This window comes from Diachasma alloeum, unplaced genomic scaffold (assembly GCF_001412515.2).
Source record: "Diachasma alloeum isolate Michigan unplaced genomic scaffold, Dall2.0 Dall_scaffold_00336, whole genome shotgun sequence".
Classification (NCBI taxonomy): domain Eukaryota; kingdom Metazoa; phylum Arthropoda; class Insecta; order Hymenoptera; family Braconidae; genus Diachasma; species Diachasma alloeum.
Window position 1 is genome coordinate 642,441 of NW_021680475.1, and position 16,458 is coordinate 658,898.

A 16,458-nucleotide genomic window follows, 5' to 3' on the forward strand; every position below is an offset into this window, starting at 1 on the left:
TGTTGATTTTCACATAAGACACTGGGTTAAATCCTGATTTTTAAACGTTTCTTCTTTGAAAAATCAAAACGATAATTAAATTGAGAAAAAAATTAGAATTCCGAGTTTAATCGAGTTTTCTGCAATTTTTTTTCAGTTTTCAATAATCTTTGAATTTACCGTGAGCGTAGAGCTACTTTAATTACTTGAATCGAGGGATAAATAGAAACGCAAGAGTTAGGAGCTCATCAAAATCATTATTATTTATATTCGAGTTGAATAGGAATTAATGGATTCAGTCAGCCCGATTAGACGGGAGGTAGATATTGATTGTTCTCGGGAGAGAGATTGCTCTTCTGGCAGTCGCATGGCTCTTCTCTCTGGTGCGTGTGAGGTTTCTCGACACGACGTTGGGACTCAGCTGGTGCACCAACTGGTGGATTAGCCAGGGTGTGCTGCACCCAGGCGTCATCAATGAGGGCGAAGGTAGCTACTTGGTTGGTGGGGAGGCAGCCAGTGTCCTGAGTGTAGACTCCCATGATCTCGTAGCGTCCGTCGCCTCTGTCGCAGGCAAGTGGACCACCGAAATCCACCTGGCACATGTTGTTGTTCTTCTTGTGGGCCTTCGCACACACCAGAGACTCGTCGAGATCGACTGGGGCTTCAGCTTCTTGGAGACGTTGTTCGCAGTCCTGGAGGCTCATCACGTCGACGTTGATGGCGCGCATCAGAGCTCCTGCAGCGTGGGCTGTAACAAACGAATGAATTAGTAGTTTGAAGATAGCTGGAGTAGATTTTTCTTATGAGAACGGGAATTTTCATTATGCCACGTATGAAACAATTTCATGGAAAAATCTAGCGAATTCGCTAGAAAATTCGATTGGATATTCATTGGATTTTCTATTTATTTTTGGCCGATTCTATTGAAAGTGTCAATAGAAAATGTTCTCTAGAAAGCCAATCGAATTCGGTTTTCCATAGAATTTCTTGGGCTCAAATTATCTTGTGTGTAGAATTTTCTATAGAATTCCCTGGGCTCACGTATTTTTTTCTAATTTTCTTGATGAAAAGAAAAGAAAAACAGAATGAAAAAAAAAGAGAAAATTTGAGCCGAGGCAATTCTTTAGAAAATATCTTAATAGAATAAGTTGTATAGAAAAATCAAATTCTATTGACTTTTTCTATAGAAATTTTTTTATTGAGCATTTATTTTTGATGATGAAAAAAAGGTCTAGAGAGAATTTTTCAATATCGGCATGTATGAATAAATTTTTAAAAAACCGGTATATTGGCTAGAAAGATTGACTCGATTTTGATTGGAAATTCTATTGGTTTTTCTCCGATTCTATTGAATCAATCAATCGAATTCGATTTTTCTATGTGATCGCATAGAGTTGTATGGTTACTCACTCTCAAGGATAGACTTTCCCCACCCAGTGGAGATGCACTGGCTTCCTGGTTTCGGTGCTTCTGGCCTGCCAAGGCAGATTGTGTCCACGTGTTGATCCACAGTCACTGGTTTCTCCAGCATGAGCATGGCGACATCGTGCGCAGCATAGCCAGGCAAGTAGCCAGGGTGCGGTACAATCGAGTCAACCTGAACGATTTCGAAAGGCAGAGGTTCCTCGTGCTTCAGTTCATAACCGAGTTTCCATTCTCCGGCTTTGACTGAGATCTGTCCGGGCTCGAATCTATTTTCAAGAATAGGAGAATTTTTTGAGTTTTAATCGTGAAGTGAGTTACTCTTTGGTAACTACGGTGTTTTACGAATTTCGTTACGAAATAGAATTCAGCGAAATGATAGAACGGTTTAAGTCGACTTATCTCCCAGTTGAGTTTTTCGTGAGTTTTTCAGAGAAATTTTCGTAATTACATTTGTTATAGCACTCAATCGGCTCTACAAAAAAGTTTATACCAACAATTTTGCAATCTCCCTTAGATTCCGAGATATTCATTGAAAACTTGGCGATGAAACTGGTCAATAGTCAAAATTGACTTGAACCGTTTTACCACTTCGCTACTGAATATAAGATGCGAAAATCTGCTGAAACGCGTCTTTTCATCTAAATAAATAATAGGAAAAGAATGAGTTACAATCGATTAGATAAAATGGATTTCGACTTCATAATGTCTAGAAGGAATTTCTTTATTCGAGTAGTTGAAGATGGCTTGAGTAAGCCGCAGGAAGTACCCACATTAAGTCGGGAATGGTTTAGATGAAGACAAGCTTTTTTGTGATTTTTTTTACGTTGGGAATCGTCAATATTTCGTGATTCAGAAGACTTGGGACTAATTAAAGGGAGACCGCTGTGAAATCTTAGTCTTCCTTGAAGCAGGAGACGTATCGAGCGATTTTTCATATTGGTGAAACATGTTAAAATGTATCAAAAATTATTACAACATTCGATTTTATCCCGTGAATCAACGAAAATCAACGTTTTTCATTTTTACCTTTACAATCGTGCAAATTCCTTAGTTTTCATCCGATTGACATTTTTTTTTCAAAATGAAACAATAAAAATTAAAACCCAAAAAACCCAGTTGATTATTTAAACAACGTTGGTCGCGAAAAAGTTACGAACGCCGTTGGTCGCGGCGTAAGCACCGCACGAGCATAAATCGACATAATGATAACTTTGAAAAATCTAGAAAAAATCGGAAAAAAACCTAGAGTGATCTAGATCGTATTCTTCAAGAAGTCCTGTGAGATTTTTTATGTTCAGTATTCTGTGAACAGTGTTGAATAAGAAATCTCGCTCGAGTAGTCCGCGACGTTGAAAACTCATAGGAGTCTCTTCTTGATGTCACAACTTTCCACTATTTATAAAGATAAAAAATACGTGTCTAAGAGTTCGCATTCCTTATTCCGTTTTTACCTAACAATAAAAAAAAACATTGAAAACCCCAATCGCTTATTTTAACTTCCCGACCCGAAGGGAGGAAGTTATTTTATTATCGACTTACCCATCAACACATCGTGCTGCGGTTAAAACTGCGTTGGGCGCAACAAATGCACCAGAACAAAGTAGTTTCTTTCGATCATTATCGAGTACCATCGCTTGCCATGGAATTTCACCAAAGCCAACTTCAACGTCGTTTAAACCACTTGGCCGTTGAACCTTCGATTATTAAACAGAAAAAACGAGAGAATGCACATGCATGAGAAGATAAAGAACACACTACAACTAAATTAGCTTAATAACTTCAATCAATTAATCAATTAGTCTTTGTTAAAGTAAATCAACCACATCAACGAAGAGTTAGAACAATCTACCCTCACAACCTGTGAGGAGCGAATTTTTCGAGGAATGGGATTCATAAAAAAAATGTTCGTCCAATTAAATTTAAATTGAAAATAAAATCACTGGACTTTATTCATCACTGTCCTACACATTGACATGGCAGTAAATAACTATTAAACGTATGGACTATAGACAAGAATTAATGATAAAAATTAAAGAAAAAAACAAAAAGAAATAAAATTAGTGGTTTATCGACTTATTATCTGCGACACAATCTCTACGGAAAAATATCCGAGACATTAACTCGATGGAAATCTTCCGACAATACATTCGATGTTGATTTTCAGATCACTCGATTGTTGTGTTTATACCTTACACTATAATATTTAAAAGTTTAAAGCCCTTGGAAATTTCATGTGTCAAATCCCTAAACCTTATAAGTTCTATTTTCACTGGAAATGAGAAAAATCAAGAAAATTCAAGAGAATATGTTCTTGGATTTCAAATGATTGAAAATTCACTTCAATATTTCACTTGAAAAATTAAAGTTGTTCACTTGAATTTTACCTGAAACCTGAAATCTCATAGCTTATAAATCATAGGCTTATGAATAATAGCTTATCAATATAACTTATGAATCATTTTTCGAAAATTACTTCTAGATTATCCATAAACTTTGATTTTTTTTAGTAGCCCACCCACCAAAAAATTGCATAGAAACATCTTGCGCATTGAGTAGAAAATTGTATTGGATTTCTATTGAAGTTCTATTAATTTTCCGTCGACTCAACAATTCCGTAGCTTTACTGCACGTTTTCTTTTCTGTAGAATGTCCAATAGAAACAATTCTGTAGAAAAAAGTCAATAGAATTTCATCTTTCTATAGAAAATATCTCAATAAAATAACTTTTATAAGAAAATGAAATTCTATTGTTTTTTTCCATAAAATTATTTCTATTCAATATTTTTATAGCAAAAAAAATCGCAGAATTTTTCATTAGAATTGGCGAAAAACAAATGGATGTTCAATAAAAATGCACTAGAAAATTTTCCGTGCGTGTGCAGTTCAAGGCGCTTCGAATTACTTCAAACTACTTAAGTTTGCCTCAAAACAAGTTTCTTTTAGAAGAACATATCTATCATAATTTGTCGCAGATATTTTTGTAAAGATATTTCATCGATGATAATAAGCCATGCCACCAACTTAATACCTAGGGGGGCTAATGAGAGCAGAGACCACTTACTGCGTTCTTAACACCGCACTGTCTTCCAGGGTAGGGCGCAATGGCAACGCGGTGTTCGTCACTCGGTGACGTTTCGTAATTTTTTTGTCCGAAGGGGTTGGGAAAATTGGGGAAATTCGGGAAACTCGGGAAGCCTGGCCTATTTGGTTTCTCTGGGGCTCCATCGACAGGTGTATCAGCATTTGGGAGGGTGGGGAAGGCTGGTAAGGCGGTTGGTGCTGGGGGGGGTTGGGTTGGCTTGAAGTAGTTGTTGAAGGCACCACCTATTTGATTCTGAATATCAGAGAAGCTTGGGAATGGTTGTTGCTGGGAAGGTTGTTCACTTGGGGAACCTTTTAGTGGGGGACGGCTTTTGACTGGGGGTGGAGTGGAGGGTTTTTTCGTTGGACGCTGATTTCTCTGGATGTTGAGGAAGGTCGGGAATCCTTGCTCGTCGAAACCACCTGAGTAGTTGGCTGGGAGGTTGCCTGCTGGCCAGGGGTCAACGTAGTTCGGGTCACGACAGCACTTTCCGATCACTCCGTTGTCTGGGTTCTTGCAGTCCTGTTACATTATCGAAAATTAATGTCATTCACATTATTAATTTCATGTTCTCTGGGGATATACACGAATGAAGAGATTCAATAGAAAACCTTTGCGAATTCGCTAGAAAATTATATTGAAATTTTCTAGAAATTCTATAGGGATTCTATTAAAATTCTGGGGAATTCTCGTTAAAATTCTATTTGTTTTTTGCGCAGAGTCAAACAGATATCGAGTTTTCTGTTTGAATTTCTCTCTTGAGATTTCTGCTATCAAAACCACTGGGCACGGATTTTCAAGTTTTTTTCGATATATGTCGCTTTGTTGTGCATTGCAGGACCCGAATTTTAAGGATTTTCATTCTGGAATTAAGTGACCAGTCTCTTATTCTCAGTACAATAGGTGAAATATCCTCAGAAAACCCCTAACACATTGTTAAAAATTTTTGGCTAAAATTTCCCATATTCGTCTTGTAAACTTCCGTCACATTATAGTGAAATTTTAAGAATTTTCGTCACTAAAATTTCAAAATTCTATGCAAAAATCAATGGAAATTTTAATTTTCAGTTTAACCCTAGTCAGCGATTTGGTCACCTCCGCGGGGATTCCCCGCCGTGTTATTTAGGCTTTAGCGTTGCCGAATTCACGCTACACTCCCCGGGCGCGTTTAGCGAGTTTCCGGCAGCGTCGCGTCGTGGGCAATTTCATCTAACATGGGAAAAAATAATTCATCGATCCGAAATATGTTATTTAAAAACTACTATAGTTCTTTAGACACTTCAATTGACGAAGTCAATTTTTGTTTATTTTTTGTGGTTCGCCAGTCAACTGTCAACTGCACGAAATTGCGATTTTCTCATCAATCCATAGATTGAATGTCCTTATCATTTCAGTACCGAGGCGGTAAAACGGTTCGTCGTTTGAACAGTTTTACCGGTTTTTCCCGTAGCTGAGTCTTCAATTCTAATTTCCTGATTATTATTTTGATTATTAAGATTGTCTAACAATTAGCCCTTAGCCGAGTTTTCGTGGAATATCTCCGAATCGAATGGAGATACCAAAATTTTCGTAATCACCTTTTTTGTAGAGCGAATTGAGGGCTACAAAACAGTTTATGCCGACAATCTTGTCATCTCCCTTAGATCTCGACATATTCATTAAAAACTGGCCAACAGTCGAGATCGACTTGAACCGTTCTGCCGCTTCGCTACTGATTTGTTGTGTGACAATTGAATAATCAACTTACACTGAGTGGTACACGTCTCAAAATCTGTTCACTCGTTAGAGTAACAGGGGTTGGGCTCATGGTTCCATCCATGCCACACATCTGTTCGTCAACACAAACGAGTGCAGCAGCGCATCCAAGCTGAACATGCGTGGGTGCAGGTTCAGAGGGAGCTGGCACTACCTCCTTGGGTTGCTGTGGAGGCCTGAGGAAGGATGGATCGTTTACAGTGCCCTCACTGCCAATGGGTGGAAGATATCCATTGTTCTCCTCCGGCTGCTGGTGAACCTGGTCACCAGCGCTCAAGTCAGTATCCTGTTGTTCGTCATTATCGAAGATTCCTCCATTATGTGGGTAGCTGGAGATTCCGCTTGTGTAACCAGTGCCAGCTAAAGACTGATCAGGACTCTTCTGGCTGGGCATGTTACAGCAGACCTCGCGATTCACATCGCAGTTCTGGGCCTGAAATAATCGAATCAATATTCCATGAAATTTATCTTCCCCATCGCTTCCTGCTTACAATGTCGATAGATCTCGCATACGTTCAACTCCCTGAAGTGTTAATAAATTTATTTTAATATCAACTGCGTAACTCATGAACGGTCAAGCGAATAAAAGTCTCGAAGCCGCTATCTGGTAATAAATTTGAGGTATCCGACAAGGCTTTTATATGACTTGTCACATACAACTCTTCAATTGGATGTAGTAAGATTGCGTACGCATAAAATAATCACCGGCGCCTAACATTCAATTATATATTTCCCGTTGACAACCACTCCGATTAACACCATCACACCTAGGTAATTAGTATCAGCGTCGTCGTTTTGAAAAGCGCAGTAAAAAATTATTGAATCATTAATGATCTGTGTGACAAAGATTTCACAATAAATCGAGGAATTTTATAATGAACCAGCGAGAAGCATCACCAAACAAGACGTAATAAGGATGATGATAAAAGGAAACGAAGGTTGCTGAACGACCTTAAGTTCATTGAACTTTTGCTGCAAGGTAATCCAGTATTGTCTCAGTCATGCTGAAGGAAAAAAAAGAAAACATTGCGTGATGATTCTATGGTCAAATGAGAGCTCGACCAGTCGTCCTCAGTGAAATTGAGAGGTTGTTTTTATTTATTTTCCAGTTGTCAATGGTAACACACACTCATTCGAAGAATTCGAAATATCTTTCGGCCAATACTTTAGTCCTCAGACGAATGTCAACACAGATGAACGGAATTTTTCATTCCACGTGTAATCGAAAGTGTGTGGATCTTGAGGAGTTTGAGAATGCTGAGGAGAAATTCATCTCAACACGAAATTGGTCCACTTTAAATTCGAGCACGAGTTTAATTTAATTCAACTCGGGGGCACCTGGTGAAACTCACCAATGAGAATAACTTTTCGTATAAGTACATGTATGTGCACCTGCGAAAGCTGTCTGGTCAGAAAATGGAATTTCGATTGAAAAATAAAAAAACAAGCAGGGTTGCGAGCCTATTCGACAGAAGCAATGTGACCGTTGCTTTATGCGTTATTAGTCTTTTTCTTTCTCTCTTTACAAATTCCATTGGTAATAAGCTTCCGAATGGATCTGTAGCAATGCATGGATGAAAATCTTTATTAGAAAATCCCAGCGAATTCGATAAACAATTAAATTTTATTGGACATTTATCGAACTTTCTATAAGTTTTTGTCCGATTCTATTGAAATTTTTAATAAAAAATATTCTATGGAAAAAGTTAAAAGAATTAGATTTTTGCTATACAACTTATTCTATTGAGAGATTTTCAATAAAATTTTTTAACGAATTCGCTAGATTTTTCTATTAAATTTTTTCGTGCGTGTTCCCCTGAAAAATGTTCTTGGAAAAGTGTTGCTCGGAAAAATGTGTCCCGTATTTTCTTTTTCCTCGCCGATTCCCGTTTTCACCGTTATTTCATCAAATATTACATAATATAAAATAGAAAAGAACATAAAGTTTATTATATGACTTTTTAATTCATTCTGGGGGCTTATTCTCGCCTGTAGGATTATCATGTGCATTCCGTACACGAAGCCTCATTCAAACCCAAATCCGCCTTCGCGCAAGTCGAGAATAAGCCTCCAGAGGCGAAAGTAATCGATAAAATGACCATGTGACTTTTTAGAAAAAAGGATTTTTGGATGAATTCCTCTATACCAGGATGTATTGAATCAATGGACACAAAATTTTATACACAAGTGTGACTCAATAATATTGATTAGCAGCCAGAATCTCAGATATTTATTTCAAGTTTATGCGTATTGTGGAACGCCGCATTAATCCTCAACGGAGAAAATTAAAGTTTAAAAAAACAACTGAAAAAATTATAAAAATGCGAATATCGCGAAAACTTTGAATGAACGGGTATCCATATTTTGATTCATCTTAATGAGGAGCGGCCAGACGAGTATTTTGAAAAATAAATTAATCGGACCAGTAGTTTCGGATATATAGAACAAAACAATTTTTTTCAAAAAGTTGAATACCTTCCAAACCACTTGTCCGATTTCGCCTACCTATAATCCTATCTTATAATATTATAAGAGCTAGTCTCACTAAGTTTCAACATCCTATCTAAAATTTTTTGGGAGTTATCGTGCGCAGAACGATTTTCTCATAAAAACGAAGACAACCGATTATTACCAAACTCTCCCTAGTTACATAACAATATTGTGATTTGATTTGATAGATATTATCACAAGCAATATTTTGATGTCAAATAAATGAAATTGAGTCACGAAGTTTCTGAGATACTGAGGAAAACAGATTTTTGAGAAATTCCTGTATCTTGGAAACTACTGGACCTATTGAGCTGAAATTACGCCCGGAAATGCTCTAAAGTAATACCAATTAAGTGACGAAATTTCAGATTTTTAGCGTCAACTTTAGTCCTTTCTCTGTGAAGATTTATAAAAAAATTTCGACAAATTCGCACACATCCGGACATACACACAATTTCTAAAAACATCATATCTTCACGTTTCTTACATTGTACGTCATTTTCACGTAAAATTGGAAGATTGTCAAAATCAATGATTACAAAGCTTCCATTCGGACCCAAAAAACATTAAACGCAAAAATTCAATAGTCATCATTTTTCCCACGGAGAATAGTCATTAAAGAATTAAGAATCCATGAATATGAATGTGATTCGGATGTGCAGAGGCGTGTGTCACTAAAGGACCTACGATAGGAACAAGTTTATTACGAAATTTATTAGCGGTTGAGCGTCGTATATCTGACGAAAACTGTCGCGAAATTCCCATGCTAATGCGTGACCCCATTGAGGCCTCCCTGACATTCTAGATGAAATATTTGCATAATGAGAGACGTAATCGGGTTTACGTCAATTTTTGAATTTTAAAAATCAATTTCTCCCATTAAACAAGTCATCCCAAAAATTTTCATAATAAACTCGTCAGATGTTGTAACGAAACATTAAATCTAAAAATTACGTGGTGAAAGATGATGAATATGGATTGTCTCAGTCGACTCATCATTTAAATCGTTCGATATTAGAATCTGTTCAAGGCTATCGACTCGAGGACTCGTGACACACCCGTGACACAGAGCCCCACTGAATTTTTATCAAGACATACACCTTCGAAACACACGAAGACTACGTAATTCACATTTTTACCTGAAGAAGGAAAAAACCTCGGATTTTTAGTTGGTGAAAAAATACATATAAATACACGGAGGTGTCACTAATGAATTCCAAGTGACGATAGAGTGTTTACTGCGTAGGGGAAGAGGCGGGACGATGAGATCGTAAAAAAAAGTGATGAATCAACACCAGTGCAATACCACAAATGTAAGAGGCCTTTTTACATCTGATGAATCTTATTTCATAATTCTTCAATCACCGCTCAACGATTTTTTCCCCTGGACATTATTCTTCAACCGGGAGTTTTAACGCCAAGAGATAATTATTGACTATTCTTCGGTGCGGGTGTTGCTTTCCTTCCTCATGTCAGATCAAAAATTCCTGAATATGTGCGTATACCGTGACATAACATCACTTTCGCCGATCTATCACACTTTGCATAAATGAAGAAATAATTCCAAATACCCGTGAGAAGAGCGAGAGGCTTTCACACGCATTAGCGATGAGGCCAGAGACCCCCTGACCCTATCCACTACATTTCGGTGTAAAAACTGTGCCAATAATACGACTAGAATTGAACGAGGAAAGACAAGGCATAATGAAATAGCAATTGAATATAATTTCCCCTTAATGAATGTTGCGAAGACTCTTAATGAGAGGTCTTGGTTCGATGTTTAATTTTTTATTTCTCTCCATTCATTCTAGATGGTACTTTCGTGTTGCCAAATATCAGACTCACCAATTTCTCCATTGCATAAAAATTATGGGAGTTGTAAAAAAAAATACCCGATGACATCAACGCCCCATCCCCATCCCCTTTTATCATAACGATTTTTTCAGTGATTTGTGAAGGTCCAGACTTTTGTAACTCTGTATCGAAATAAAAAGGAAGCCATATACCGTGGGGTCAATACCGGCGGGCTCTCCCCTTTCTCTCTTTCACTCTTGATATTCGATCTTTCTCGCTTGTAAGCTGATGAAAAAAAGGTGTACCTCCGTAAAGAAAACAACTTCTCCACCTTTCTTAAATAATAATCTTTCGATATATGTTAATGTATGCAAATAACTTGCACGAAGTGCGCGTAACCATTAAATATTTAATTGGTATCATCGACGATTTAGCCCCAATGTTGTAGCGTGTTTGTGGTCAGTGTTGATCCAAGATTCAAGAGTATCGGGCATGGGACTTTCCAAATTAGGAAATCGGTTGTTTTGGATCGATGGCCCTGACCAGCTGGCAATTTCATTATGAAGAGGATGGAATAGGGGAAAAACCCGTTGACAAGTCCATAAGCCTATTTTGGATGAGACACTCGTCGAGAGGTGGATGTCATTCGTCATTGAGTGCCCGCTTGTCTACTCAATGACGTGCGGGAGATACCGATCGCACCGAGATGATCATCGGTTAATTGTATCCCGAGCATGTAGGAAGTACCACGGATCGTTGAAATTTCTCGCCAACCAAGGACAGCTGCTTCCCGAAAAGAAGGTAAAAGCGTCATTAAAGAATTATGTCTCTGTATAATGAAGGGAAGACTATACTGTTGGAAATTTGTTTAATTTCCAGTAACGATTGCAATTAAATTCTCAATGCTGTGGGGTTTAATTCGATTTAAGATCACCTTATTCATGAAAGTTCCCATTTATCTTGAAAATTCAATGAAACTCAGTTTTTCATGGTGAGCTATCATTGAATTTTCAATAAATTGAGAATTCCGTAAAATAATTACCTAAATTTTCATTATTTTCAATAATTTTTGTTCTCGTATGGACCGGGAAATTAGAATTTTATTGAATATTCAAAGAAGTTACTTGATTTTTCAGTAAAAAATGGAGATAAATTTCATGTAAATTTAGTGTTATTAAAAATTTCAAGTTTTTTTATTTGAAATTTCAAGAGTAATTTTCTAACAGTGTACGATGAGTTTTGATAGTCGCGGGCGATTGGAGTGAGATTTCTCATGCATTGAAGATCAATTAGATATATCTAAAATCGCATAATTAGTGCAAAAAAAATTGTTTATTAGTCGTTTTCCCTGCACGCGCTTAAAATGTTAAAAATAGTCCAGGGCCTCCAATTTTTGAGCTTCAGAGGTTTTTTTCAAAATTTTTGAAAAAATAGGTGCAATAGAAACTACGAATTAGTTTTTTGAAATTTGACATCTACTTTAATGGAAAAATTTGCGCCATTCATATAAAGGAGGCAAAAAAATATCCTTATAATATTCAATATATATTTTCGATTCTTTCAGAAACATTTTTTGGGCTATTTTACATAAATGGTGCAATTTTTTATCAAATCAAAAAACGAAATTAGTTATGTAGGAGTCGAATTTCAAAAAACTAATTCCTAATTATTATTGCACACATATTTTTAAAATTTTAAGCGTCTGCGGGGCAAACGAAGAATAAACAATCAATTTTTTTGCGCTAATTATTCATTTTTGAGTAAGAAATTTCATTCTAATAGCCCGCGACTTTTAAAATTCATAGTAGTCTCCCCTTAAAGTCAACAGTGAGCAATCCACCGCGCTGATGCGATAAGGGATCGTTGTCACGCGTCATCTTTAAATCGCAAACCACCGAAAATAAAAGAAAAATAAAAGAAGATATGCGTAAAAATAATCATGAAATATAGTGAATTATTTCTCTTAATCAGACAACTGCGTGAAAGTTAAACGGCCTTTTTCACCTTAACGACCACCTTCGTTACGCAGAGCAGTGCGATTGCGTAATGGGCTCGCTGGGAGTTACCAAGATGATGATCCACTGACGGGAATATTACACTGAATATCCTAGAGGCAATTCCTCAACTGACGAGTTCGAAAGTACTTCGACGAAATCGTAAATCTTCATCGCGATTATCATCGTCAGAAACGTAATCTTGACATTGAGATGATGTTTCAAAGGTAGCGCATATCAAGATGTTTCCGGCTGGGGAATTTATAGGTTTGTGGGTGTTCATTTCGAGCTACTCGTGTTTGATGGATTCTCACGATTGGAATATACCGCCTGTCAAAAATTACGTAAGAGTTTTCGAGTAATGACTTGGAATACAGAAAAAACGAAAATTGTTTGGAAATTATTCCTGAATTTTCTACAAAATTCTAGTGAAAAAAGCAATAAGTCCTGTGAAAAGTGATCTTTTTTTAGTAAAAATGTCACAAAATCATTATAATTTTCACTAAAAGATCAATAAGTTACACGATTACTAAAATTTCAGGGTAATTTTCATAAAAATTTTCTCTCCATGCACGTTGGAATACTATTCTATCGCACGCCAGTCTGTAAGCTTGCACGTTACACACGCCCCGCGACGATTTTTTTTTTAATTTCCGGTATACATTCTTGGAAATTTTTATTCACCGAAAGTTTAAGGAAATTCATGATCGGAAATTCACAAATTTCTTTCTCTTCTCGCATACGCTTTCGAGTTTTTACGATTTCTTCGCTTCCCGCCCCCCAACCCGCTGTAGTGCATTCGCCGAAGGCCAAGGGAAAACTTCACTTGAGGGAAGTTTTTAGTCGCCTCTTGCGAGACTTCCGCTCGACAATGAAGCCGTGAGATTTAGAGTGGCAAATGGAATTTGACACCGGGAATCGAACCCGGGTCCCCCGCATGCCAATCCCACACTGAAACCACAGTTACCGCCGTTGGTCCGAAAATTCACAATTTGATGATCAAATCATTTGAAATTGTAAATTTTTGTTCAAATATTCTACGAAAATTAATACACTGAGAAACAAATCACATGAAAAATTGCGTTATAATCTATCTAACTAGAGAGCAAAATTATCTTTGAGACATTTTTATTTGAAGTTGAGGAAAAAATCTGAGGCAAAGGTTTTTTTCGTAAAAAACAGTAAAGTTTCCGAGTTTTTGTTTTAAAAGTACGAGAACGACGAAATTTTCGTGTATTTCCCGCAAATTTTTACGGCATCAGAGTTCAGTAATTTTTACTTTATTTTTCTCATGATTCTTTGTAGGTTTTCTTCTCCGTGTAGAAAAAAGGGAAATTCAATCAAATATATCCGGAAATTTTCAATCAAGTGAACATGCAGTGGAATTTAATTCTGAACATTAATGTTTTCATTAGAAATGCAACTAATTCAGAGAATTCCGGTTTCCCAACTGCTAAAAAATTTGCAATTAAATCGAATTATCCGTGAAATTTGAAATCTCACGATTTTGTCTCCCATAAATCGAAATCAGTGTTACGTTCCTGAAAATGACCACTAAGCTGTCCATGAAATTTTGAATTCTTTCCAACAGTGTACGTTCTAAGTACAGTTTTAATGAACAGCTGGATTGTCTCATAAATAAAAACATTTAACGAGGAGAATAAATCGTCGCCTATGAGAAAAATTGTGACTTACGTCAGATCGAACTTGGGTGAGTCCTTGCACGCTGCCGCTGACATATCCGTTACTGCAGAGATGCTTGGCAACACAGATTTTTCCTTTGCCATTGCAGCTGACGGTGAGGCCCCCAGACGCCGGGAATTTGGGGGTGGGAGTTTGATTGGGATAGCCATCGAAGTTCTGCTCTTGGTATTGAGAGTCATCCGGGTATTGAGTTTGTCCGATGGTATGTGGGACATGGGGGACTTGGGGTCTCTGCCCATGTCCGGAGTTTCCGAATGGATTTCTGTTGTAAGCCCCAGCATTGGCGTTGGCGTTCGCGTTGGCGTTGGCATTGGCATGTGCGTTAGCATTGGCGTTGGCCTTGGCATTAGCAGCTGCATTGGCAGCTGCATTGGCATGAGCGGATGCTGACGCAGAGGAACCTGCAGAGGCTCCAGCCCCCGCCCCAGAACCAGAAGACGCTCCTCCGTTGAAAAACGGATTCTTAGAGAAATCTAGATTGTGACCGGATCCAGAGCCCGACCCTGATCCAGATCCTGAAGATCCCGAGGATCCTGAGTGCTGAGGCCCTCCGTGGTAACTGCTTCCAGCGCTGAAGGATCCAGAATTGCCCCCCAGGAACGGATTCTGATGCACCTGAACTTGAACTTGTCCTTGATCGTTTGCAGCGTGAGCTGCACCACTGCCCTGGTTAAGATTGAAGGTCCCACTGGATGAGCATCCACTGGATCCGCAGCCTATCGACGGTTTCCCATTGGGTCCGAACGGGCTTCCGGCTCCCATCCACCAGTAGTCGCCGCCCTGTTGCGTCTGACCTGCTCCGGACTGACTCCCTGACTGACCTGCCGGCACAAAACCGTGAGGAGTCTGAAGTTCCTGCTGGGGTACTTCGGCATTGTTCTCCAGGGCCAAAAATCCAGTGCCAGGATTCTTCAGGAGGTAGCCATCCTCAGCATCCCCGACAGCATTCGCATTCGCATTAGCATTGCTGGAAGAATAAGCTCCACTTGACGCGGAACTCGATGCCGATGACGATGCAGAAGAGCTGTAACCCCCTTGACTACTTGCACTCGAGTAAGCCGAGGCTTTGGCATCAGCGTATCCCTGCCCTTGATAACTATCCGGTATTTTCGAGTACGGACTTGCATTCGCACACGCAGCAAACGCCACTGCGCAGAGCAGCAACACCGACTGTCGTCTCATCGTTGGTACCTTTCAAAAACAACATTATCAGTTGAATCATTTGACGAATGTGATGTTAACTTCCTTAAAAAATTATTCAACATTTAATTGCCATGAAAACCTGATTCACAAAACCCGGCTCCCGGTTTTGGCCTCTCACACTGCATTATGATAATCAAAACCAATCTACATATTTATCAATGACCTCACCTTGTGCTTAATCATCTCAACTTGAATTCCGTGACTAAAAAAATTGATGGATATTTCCAACCAAATGTACATTATCACGATCTGACATTTACAACTAGTCTTTCTTCATCCAAAATTAGCCGCCAATTAGCACGAATTCGCAGAAGCCATTGAGAAAAAACATTACTGCAACTTGACTTTAGTAAATTACTAGTAGATACTTAATGACATAATCGCTTGGTAGGAAAATCGCATGATTTACCACACCGGTAATTGAGTACCCAGCGTGTCGTTGCTAAACTTGTCTCTAACAGCATACCCGTTTGAGGCCTTCAACTTGAACGTGACTGAGTGTAAACATTACCACTTGGCTATTGCATCTCATGTACTCAATCAATTGCCGTATGAATGTTTCAATGACACTGCCTCGATCAGCAAATCGATACACCCTTACAAGATAAACACTGTTTCACAGAAAAAAATTGTGAATAGAAAAGAGCGATTGCCGACTCCTGGTGTCACTGAATCAATTTAATCACAACTTCGCACCGGACTTATTTTTTCGCATTCCCCCTGACATTTGAAGCGTTTGGGTCTCGGGGACGTACTCACCTGATACGCGTCCCCGTGGAATAACACGTATGTATCGCTTTAAAGAAAGTTAGTGTGACTGGCGACGCCTCCATATCCTGGCTTCTCTTATACCATCCTCAGCGCTATGTATCCCCACTCGGGTGGGCACATGAGCTCCTCCTGTCCTTCGGCAATCCTATCCCTGCTTCGTTTGGACTGACGCCGGTGGGCCCCCCGGTCCCATTCGCATCTTGTCCCATTACCTTCTCCATCAACAAAATATTCGAACATCTCCGTCTCCCTCGTCCAACC

At 38.6% G+C, this 16,458-nt stretch overlaps 1 protein-coding gene across 1 annotated transcript; it reads right to left on the reverse strand.

The window, feature by feature from the left end:
- Positions 1 to 106: 106 nt before the first annotated feature.
- On the reverse strand, positions 107 to 16,257 carry LOC107040449 (inactive serine protease scarface). The gene is made up of 7 exons (XM_015260540.1): positions 16,186 to 16,257; positions 14,215 to 15,414; positions 6,234 to 6,674; positions 4,466 to 5,008; positions 2,944 to 3,098; positions 1,390 to 1,670; positions 107 to 727 (listed from the first exon to the last, which is right to left on the reverse strand). The coding sequence occupies exons 2-7, from the start codon at positions 15,403 to 15,405 to the stop codon at positions 288 to 290; spliced, it is 3,051 nt and encodes a 1,016-aa protein (XP_015116026.1). The 5' UTR covers positions 15,406 to 15,414; positions 16,186 to 16,257; the 3' UTR covers positions 107 to 287.
- Positions 16,258 to 16,458: the final 201 nt, after the last annotated feature.